This window comes from Hipposideros armiger, unplaced genomic scaffold (assembly GCF_001890085.2).
Source record: "Hipposideros armiger isolate ML-2016 unplaced genomic scaffold, ASM189008v1 scaffold_104, whole genome shotgun sequence".
In the NCBI taxonomy this organism is placed as follows: domain Eukaryota; kingdom Metazoa; phylum Chordata; class Mammalia; order Chiroptera; family Hipposideridae; genus Hipposideros; species Hipposideros armiger.
In genome coordinates this window covers 3003489-3013640 of record NW_017731454.1, presented here as the reverse complement: position 1 = coordinate 3013640, position 10152 = coordinate 3003489, and the positions used below count along the sequence as shown (strand labels likewise).

Here is a 10152-nt window from a genome sequence, read left to right as displayed (position 1 = left end):
GAGGAGTAACAAATTAAAACAGTGACATGATCCCAGACATGCAGTGTGGGATGAGCATAAGCTCAAGGATGCATTTATTATGTATGGAATTTGTGGCTGGATTTAGCCTTTAATCTTGCCTATCAAAAAAAAAAGCCCTTAAATCCATGGCTCTCCAGGCATAGTGAAATATTTGGAGTTAATGGGCTTTGTAATTTGCCACAAACATTACAACGTAAGTTAATCTTGAAAGAAATGAGACATGTTTTTGAGTGTTTTATTTTTCTTTAGTACAAGTACAAGGAAGGTTTTCGCAAGCAACTTGGCCACCACATTGGAGCCCGGAACATCAAAGATGACCCCAAGATGTTGTGGTCCATGCATGTGGCCAAGATCCAGAGTGACAGGGAGTACAAGAAGGACTTTGAGAAGTGGAAGACCAAGTACATCAGCCCAGTGGACATGCTGGGGGTGGTCCTGGCCAAGAAGTGCCAGAGCTTGGTCAGTGACGTGGACTATAAGAACTACCTGCACGAGTGGACCTGCCTGCCTGACCAGAATGACGTCATCCACGCTCGGCAGGCCTATGAACTGCAGAGTGATGTGAGTCTAAGATTTTCCTTTGGCCAACAAAACAACAAGTATGCTTTCCTAAGTATCAAAGTTCCCCCAAAGTGAGGGAAGTTGATTTTACACAACTGAGTTCTACTTCCCTGGACTAATGCCCACACTCTATCCAGTCATCCAAACATCTGAAGGCACCCTTTCTCCACAAAAAAGGAGCCAGCAAAGCCCCCATTGCTCGGGTGGGAGCCTCTAGGTGGTTGACCTAGATGAACTGGGTTGTACTCTAGGTGCAGCTCTTTAAAATGTGTTTCAAAATATTGCTTCTAATCTGAATATTTTGTTGATTCACAAAATATACAAACTTTTTAAATTTTCCAAGAATTCAAGCATTGAAATATGTAGTATAACATAATGTATTTTATTTTTTAGAGGTATATTTTTATGCTTATGTTTAGTCATATGTCACTTACAATTTCAGAATTTGTACAAGGCTGACCTTCAGTGGCTAAAAGGCATTGGCTGGTTACCTAGTGGTTCTCTGGAGGCTGAGAAGAACAAGAGAGCTATGCAGATTTTGAGTGACCATGTTTACCGTCAACAACCAGATCAATTCAAATTTTCCAGCCTTATGGACTCCATCCCAATGGTTTTGGCAAAAAACAATGCTATTACCATGAACCATGTAAGTCCTTTCTTTACTTGGGAGGAGTGTTAAGTGTGTGTGTGTGTGTGTGTGTGTGTGTGTGTGTGTAAGCACCAAAATCTCTTTCTATAAAAGAAAAATCATATTCAATTCTTTTGCTTTGTATTAAAGTGAGTGTTGTGCTTCTCACTGACATGAGACATCTAGACCTGAAGGTATTACAAATACCAACTCACAGATGAGACTCACCTTACTCTCATTAAGAACCAGATTATGTTTATGTATCTATTCATTCCTGGTCTATACTAGTCATGTCTTTTTTTGTTTGTTTTAGCGCCTCTATACAGAAGCTTGGGATAAAGATAAAACCAGTGTCCACATTATGCCAGACACCCCTGAAGTTTTACTAGCTAAACAAAACAAAATAAATTATAGTGAGGTAAGCAATATATTCATGGTGCATGATATATTTTCCCTATACTGTACTTTATAAATCAAACTTGTGATGACTTGTATCTGTTTCAGAAACTATATAAACTTGGCCTAGAAGAAGCCAAGAGGAAAGGCTATGATATGCGGCTGGATGCCATTCCCATCAGGGCAGCCAAGGCCTCCAGAGACATTGCAAGTGAAGTAAGTGCATCTGAAAAGTTCTTTGTCTTAGCTTTGGCTTAAAGATTCCTTTCTTTCTCTTGGGTATGTAGTACAGCACCTAATCTATGAGGTTCAAGTTCTTGCTAACAGTTTTTTCTCAATAAATAGTTTAAAATAATGATAATGAAATTCTCAACACAAGGGCTAAATCCTAACTGTGGTTGAGGTCATAGCAACATACATTTCAAAATACGGTCCATTTCCTGTTAATCAAAAACATTGGACACTTGACTGCAGTTCAGGCATACTGTTGGCTTTTCCACATGCTGTATTCTGATATATAACCAAACTCATTGTAGGATTCCTTTAAAACCCAACCCATGCCTATGAACCAATGAACCCACAAGAACTGAATGAATGGGACACATCATTCTATTTAAAGTCCAACCATCCATGTGGCCCATATGTTTGTCTATGCCTTCAGTGATTGGCTGCAGATATTTATTTTCTTTAAAAGATGAATTTACTCAAAAATATATTTTTTTTCTTTCTTTCCAAAATATGGAAGTAGCCATCATAAATTAAAAATAAATGTTCAAAAATCACAGGATGTTTAAAAGTATTAATATATACCAATATGATGGAATACCTGCTGCTGTTAAAAATTCATGTTTATAAAGAATAATTAATGACACAGAGAAATGGGCATATAACTGAAAAAAGCAGGTATATACAGTATAACTCCTAATTTTATTCTCTCTCTCTCTCTCAGATACACACACACACACACACACACACACACACACACACACACACACNCCCTTATGTTGTTTTTTTAACTTCCAAGAATTAACCACAAAAAATTCAGGTGACCTTGGTTATAGAGAATAAATTACCAGAATTTCATAGGAAAGCACAATCTCTTAATCAAAATCTTTAAAACAAAACAAAAATTTGGTTTAGAGAGAAAGAATGTCTAAAGACAGAACCTGACAATAAATCCTAAGAACATAAGGAAAGATTCTCCCTAATTCAATTATTTTGTGGCACTCCAGACGTGTAGGAAAATTAATTAGATGATGTATTATTACCTGCTCTCTGGCTTGCAGGTCAATACCTCATTAAAATGAATCAATGTGGTACAATAATGATGCTTGCCATGTTCCCCCAAAAGCTAACTCATTTTTATGTAATGTTATGTGTTCCCCATAAAGATAGTTTAGGAATTAAAGAAATAGTGTCAATAATTTCCAAAAAACACAACATTTGATGATACCTAATTTCTTTTCATGTGAACTATTAGTTTGAAACTTTTGAAATCTTACCCTAAAATTAAATTAACTATAAGTGAACTTTCCCACCATTGTAGAGATTGTGTCTCCTCTCATTTCAAATGGTTCTTGTAGCTATAAAATTTAAGGAAAGTAAGGCTACTTTTATAAATACTTTAGTTTAATCAATTAAAATCATAGAATTTTGAGTTAGAAAGTAACTTAAAGTTTATTTAATCCAATATCCCACAACATTCTACCTTCTCTTCATCTCCAGCAGGTAGTCATTCAATCTGTGGATTCTTACAAATATGAATATTTTTGTGTCTTTCAGAGCAGGTCATTTTCAACAACCATCCCTAATGGTCATTATACATTTTTTTTATTTTGAACTTATGTTACCAATCAACTCATGGTCTGTGTTCTAGAACTCCAGAGAGTAGCCTATTTCTTCATCTACCTGATATCTTTAAATGTTTCAAATTTCTTACTTATTCTTCTTTGGTTTCAGTGTAATAAGTCCTTCAATCTTCTAATCATTCTACTTGTGATTTACTCTATCTTTTTAAAGCCCCTCTCAAAATCGAGTGCCTCAAAACTTAGTGTTGTTTTCCCGTTACGGGAATTCAGGCCAGAGTAAATAAACTTCTCACTTGCCTTATCTGTGCCTCTACAGAATCTGTGACACTACTTTTTATAAACAGTTTTGTCAGATTGCCAATAATGAGCTTATAATCAACTTAAACTCCTGAGTATTTTTAATATACATAACTGTGAAGCTGGGTGTCAAGAAAGAGTAGAACCTACTTCTGTGAGGTGTTATGTGTGCTCAGTGTCTAGCATCCTGTAAATGCTATTATTATTATCATTATTATTATCACTGATGTTATAGTGATCTATCACTAATGAAATTTTTCCCAATTGAATCTAAGTACTGGATTTCACTTTTACTATCTTAAATTTAGGTAGTTCATGTTGACCCACCTTGGCCAAGGTTGAGATCTTGTGAAACTTTCTTTCTAATCTAACATAGTTAGCTGTTTTCAGCCACATGTGCATGAAGATAAGGACCCTGAACAAGAAAAATTTATATGACATAACTATATGGCAAATCGCTAAACATCCTGCTACTTAATAAATTAATCTACACTATTAGGCTTATTCATCAAGTCCTGAATCTTCCTAATTTTTCTGCCATTCAACTCATAGGTTTCCATTTTTCCCATAAGGATATCACAAGTGCTTTATCAAACACTACCCTGAAGTCAGCCTAATTAATGCTAGCACATCCCAAAATATATTTCTGCCTCTAATTGAAATTAATTTCTCACCACAACCTCTCTTGATACTCAGCTACATTACATTTCTTTGGAAGCCTCCACTTCAGTTTTTACATTTCTTACTAAGTAAACATAGGCATCCCTTCTCTCATTTCAGTTGTGAAAAACAAATATGCAAACAAACCAAACTGAGCTGAACTTAACCTCTGTTTCATGAAAGAACTGTTTTCTCTGATTTCAGTTTAAATACAAACAAGGTTACCGCAAGCAACTTGGCCACCATATTGGATTCCGGAGTCTGCAAGATGATCCAAAGCTTGTGTTGTCCATGAATGTAGCCAAAATGCAGAGTGAAAGAGAATATAAGAAGGACTTTGAGAAGTGGAAGACCAAGTACAGCAGCCCAGTGGACATGTTGGGGGTGGTCCTGGCCAAGAAGTGCCAGAGCTTGGTCAGTGACGTGGACTACAAGAACTACCTGCACGAGTGGACATGCCTGCCTGACCAGAACGATGTTATTCAAGCTAAAAAAGTTTATGAAATACAGAGCGAGGTCAGCTTCTATTAAATCAAATAGTTTAGATATTATTTTTTATCTCATATAAGTAGCCATTTAGTCATAGAGCAACAGAAACAAGAAAAAGGAGTTATTATTGAGTATAATACATAGAATCGCTTGAGTCAGGGTCCAGATGAGGATAGCACTTTGATGGCTTGCTTTGTATTTTCACAGAACCTGTATAAAGCTGACCTTGAGTGGCTGAGAGGCATAGGATGGAGCCCTCTGGGCTCTTTGGAGGCAGAAAAGAACAAGCGGGCATCAGAAATCATCAGTGAGAAGAAATATCGTCAGCCTCCAGACAAAAACAAGTTCACCAGCATTGCTGATGCCATGGACGTAGTCCTGGCAAAGGCAAATGCCAAAAATAGGAGTGATGTGAGTAACTCTTCGGAAATAAATAATAGTGCCTGATACCTGGTAGGTGCTTAATAGCATTAGCTTAATAAATTAGTAGAGTAGCATAGCATCACACCACACAGCATAGCACAACACAGCATAATGTTTTATATTTGATTGCTTCATTGGAATTACCAACTACACTGGATTATGTAAAAATGAGTTAGTATCATTTTTGTCACCCAAAGCTTGCTTGCTTATTTATTTATTCAATAGAAAACTATTGAACATTTATTTTCTTTGAAACTTGAATGCATTAAAGATAAACATTTTAAAAAAAAGATAAACATTTTTGTTGTTGGAATAGAGTGTATGAGAGGGAGATAGATGTTCTGCGTATCTTAACACAGGTACAATGTAAATGTTATAAAGAGTGTATTTTCTGCCAAGTGATTATAATACACACACAGAGGGTGCCAAAAAAAAGTATGCGCATTTTAAGAAAGGAAAACTGTATTGAAATTGTAATACTCAATATATACTGATAACAAAAGATGAATACAAGTCACGTTTGACTTTTGCAATTACAAGAGGTGCTCAAAGTGGTTCCCATCAGCGTCTAGACACTTCTGATTATGGCGAACTACTGCTTGAGCAACGTTGACCAAAGTGTCCACTTGTATATGTTTTTTTGGCACCCCTGGTATATATACATACATATATATATATATATATATATATATATATTCCATCATCAACTTATTTCCTCCTCCAGTGTCTGGCATATGATAGGTGCTCAATAAGTATTTATTGAATAAAATAATTGAAAGATAGCAGTGTAGAATAATTCTACGAACAGAAGGGAAAGATTACTCAACATTGCTCAGTTAGAAGCACAACCCTGAAAATTACAGGAAGTTGAATTATCTGCACTGAGATCCTGGAACTGGTAAGAATAGATATATAATAATAAGCATGTGGCTCTTAGAAGGGTATATATATATATATATATATATATATTTATTTATTTACATATATTACATATATTTATATTATATTATATTATATTATCCCATAATTAGCTTATAGTAAGCATTTGATAAATTGTAACGCCTGTCTCCCCAATCAACCCCTCACAGACTTCTTGCAATTTTGATATTCAGAATTTATAGTAAATGCTGACCTGTCAGCTTTATTACGGATGTTCAAGTTTTCATTTCTTCTTTATTTTTATGATGGCAATTTGAATTTAACAGGCTGACTAATAAACCAACAAATTTATTCAAAATATTTCCTCCTTTGTAATCCAAGTTGCTTTTCTCTCCATGAAACAGGGTTGTTTACAAAGCTCTAAACGAATGAGGTATCCAAGAAAACAATGCTGGATCATGAAATGTATGCACATCAGGGTCTCAGGATAGACTTTCCCAACAGTGAGCCCTGGTTACAGGAATACTGAGATACTGATGCCCTCAGACCTCAGGAGAGGGCCCCCTGGGTCCTTGAGCCTGCTGTTTCTCCTTTTGAACAGACCAATGAATTTATCTCAGTATAAACACATATTAGCATTTTCTCTGTTTTCTATGGGGTGAAAGTGACACATGCCATTAAAGAAATGGTCCAGCTTAATGGTTCTCAACCAGGGACAATTCTGTCCCACAGGGGCATTTGGCAATACCTAGAGACCTGTTTATTTGTTACAACTTGAGGGTGGCATGCTACTGGTCTCTAGTGGATAGATGTCAGGATGATGCAAACATCCCAGAATGTATAGGACAGCCCCTTTCCTCCCCCAAATAATTATACAGTATACAACACCAATGGTGCTGAGGTTGAGAAACTCTAATTTTACTTAATCAGAAAGCTTAGTGCAAAACCAGGATAAATGTACATGGAAATTCACAAGCTTTGCTTTGTTTTTGACTTGAAGATCTTAATCGGCTTCTCTGGGTGATATGGACTATAGTAAGCATGTTCAGGAAGGAGAGAAGTGCCAGCCTCCATGCCCCCCACACTGCATGCCTCAAAGGGAAATTGACAAGTCCAAGGAATCAGAGACTTTTAAAATTGCTACATTGAAATAATTTCAGGCATACAGAAAAGTTGCAAAAATACTACAAATAAATTATATATACATATATACAAAAATACTACAAATAAATTATATATACATATATACAAAAATACTACAAATAAATTATATATACATATATAGTATACACATATATATATTCACCAGATTCACTAATTGTTAACATTTTGCCACATTCACGTTTTTTCCCCACCCCTCTTTCCTTCTCTCTTTCATATATGTACCTTCATGATACCACTTTATCCCTAAATGCTTCAGTGTGTGTTTCTTGAAAACAAGAACATTCTCTTACATAACCACAGTGCAATGATCAAAATCAGGAAATAAATGTTGAAACCATGCTAGCCTACAGAATTTATTCAATTTGACCACTAATCTCCTTTATACAAAATGAAAAAAATACCATATTTCCCCATATATAAGGTGCACCCTTTTTTGAAAAATTTGGGGTCTTAAAACCTGGGTGCGTCTTATACAGTGGTTGTAGGGGTTTTTTTACTTGCATTTCTCTTTTTTTTTTCTCCGCACTTGTTTTTGTGCTATTACAACCACTGTATAAGATGCACCCAGTTTTTAGACCCCAAATTTTTCAAAAAAGGTTGTGCCTTATACATGGGGAAATATGGTAACTTTTCTGATCCAGGATCCAACAAAAGATCACACATTGAGTATACTTGCCATGCCTTAAGTCTCCTTGAACCTGTACTGGTTCCTCACTCTTAGTCTTCTAGGTCCGTGACATTTGTGAAAAGCAAAGACCAGTTATTTTGTAGACTCTCCCTCAAGTTCAGATCATCTGGTGTTTCCTTATGATGAGATTCAAGTTTTGTGTTTTTAACAAGATAACACATGTTATATATCCTCTCCGTATATCATATCAGGAGGAACATGATATCAATTAATCTCATTACTGATAATTTTAACTTTGATCACTTGGTTAAAATGGTGTCACCAGGTTTCTCCACTGTTGATACTGTATTATTGTTTGTAATTGGCCTTTTTGTGGGGAGGTTCTCTGACAATGAAAACATCTGGTTTTCATCAAATTTCCACGTTCTAGTTTTAGTAAGTCAATGTAATTTTCTTTGTGCCCCTTTGTCTTCTGTGAAGGAAGACAGAGAATGGCTCTGGGCCATATAAGAGTTTTTGATTAATTCTCACACAAAATTCTTTTGGGAATCCTAATCCTGCCAAATAATTATGAGGTATAACTATAAATAAGAAACCACATAGAAAATGAAATTCCCGAATTCCTAGACATACCTTGACTATGTCATCTTTTGAGAAACCATCATCTCCCAATTAAATGATGAAGAAGATGCTTACATTCCAACAGATGGAGAACTGCTGCTCCATTTGATGATCTTGGCAAAGGCTCCGATTACTTTGGTTGATTTCTTATAGGCAGGATTATCTGTCACTTTGAAAAAGTAACCCAAACCTATATTTTGAAAGCCATTTATGTCCCAGATAAGTCAAGAAATACTACACCTATTTTCTGCTTATGTTATCTGCTTATGCTATCATGCTATTATACAATGCTTAATTCAGATGAATTCAAGAATCCTGTTTGAAGTTAACTGTGTCATTCACAAGAACTAAAAACACCACTGAAATCTCTTATTTCTCTTTTTAGAGACTCTATAGAGAAGCTTGGGACAAGGACAAGACTCAAGTCCACATCATGCCGGATACGCCTGACATTATTCTGGCTAAAGCAAACTTAATCAACACAAGTGATGTGAGTTTCCCATTCAGCATGCATTTTCAGAAAGCTCACTTTAATTGCTCCTAAGGCAGTGAATTGGAAAACAGCGCCTAAATGATAATTCATTTCATTTCTCTATCAATTTACTTTTGCTTCATTCTCATAAGCATTTGGAAAGAGCTGGCATTTAATTTTGTTGATCTAGGTAATTGAAAAGCTTTAAAGTTTAAAACAAGATCATTAGCAACCAATGGGCATAATTTCCAATCACATTTGAGTATTTTAGAGCACAGATACTATTCCCATGGATTCATAAAATATTTAGCATGTTGGATTCATTATGCGGCAGTTGTTTATGAAAAACAGCTTATCCCAAAGTGATCTTCATCTCTTAACAGAAACTCTACCGAATGGGTTATGAAGAGATGAAGAAGAAAGGCTATGATCTTCCCCTTGATGCCATACCGATCAAAGCAGCAAAAGCCTCTCGAGACATTGCCAGCGAAGTAAGACTTTATCTCCTGTTTATATTGATTTCATTGCAATCTATCATTTTGAAGCCATCTCAATTTAATTTTACATTGAACAAAGTCTTTCGAGGAGTAACAAATTAAAACAGTGACATGATCCCAGACATGCAGTGTGGGATGAGCATAAGCTCAAGGATGCATTTATTATGTATGGAATTTGTGGCTGGATTTAGCCTTTAATCTTGCCTATCAAAAAAAAAAGCCCTTAAATCCATGGCTCTCCAGGCATAGTGAAATATTTGGAGTTAATGGGCTTTGTAATTTGCCACAAACATTACAACGTAAGTTAATCTTGAAAGAAATGAGACATGTTTTTGAGTGTTTTATTTTTCTTTAGTACAAGTACAAGGAAGGTTTTCGCAAGCAACTTGGCCACCACATTGGAGCCCGGAACATCAAAGATGACCCCAAGATGTTGTGGTCCATGCATGTGGCCAAGATCCAGAGTGACAGGGAGTATAAGAAGGACTTTGAGAAGTGGAAGACCAAGTACATCAGCCCAGTGGACATGCTGGGGGTGGTCCTGGCCAAGAAGTGCCAGAGCTTGGTCAGTGACGTGGACTATAAGAACTACCTGCACGAGTGGACCT

The 10152-nt window shown here is 36.0% G+C and overlaps 1 protein-coding gene across 1 annotated transcript in view; it reads left to right on the top strand.

Annotated features, from left to right (window-relative positions):
- The window catches only part of NEB (nebulin), a 214711-nt gene that overhangs the window by 79791 nt on the left and 124768 nt on the right, over window positions 1-10152 (top strand). The window contains exons 53-61 of the mRNA XM_019646509.1: window positions 271-582; window positions 1025-1228; window positions 1524-1628; window positions 1715-1822; window positions 4576-4887; window positions 5068-5271; window positions 8961-9065; window positions 9431-9538; window positions 9900-10144. Coding sequence (XP_019502054.1) covers window positions 271-582; window positions 1025-1228; window positions 1524-1628; window positions 1715-1822; window positions 4576-4887; window positions 5068-5271; window positions 8961-9065; window positions 9431-9538; window positions 9900-10144 — 1703 coding nt within the window. The remainder of the gene's footprint in view (window positions 1-270; window positions 583-1024; window positions 1229-1523; window positions 1629-1714; window positions 1823-4575; window positions 4888-5067; window positions 5272-8960; window positions 9066-9430; window positions 9539-9899; window positions 10145-10152) is intronic.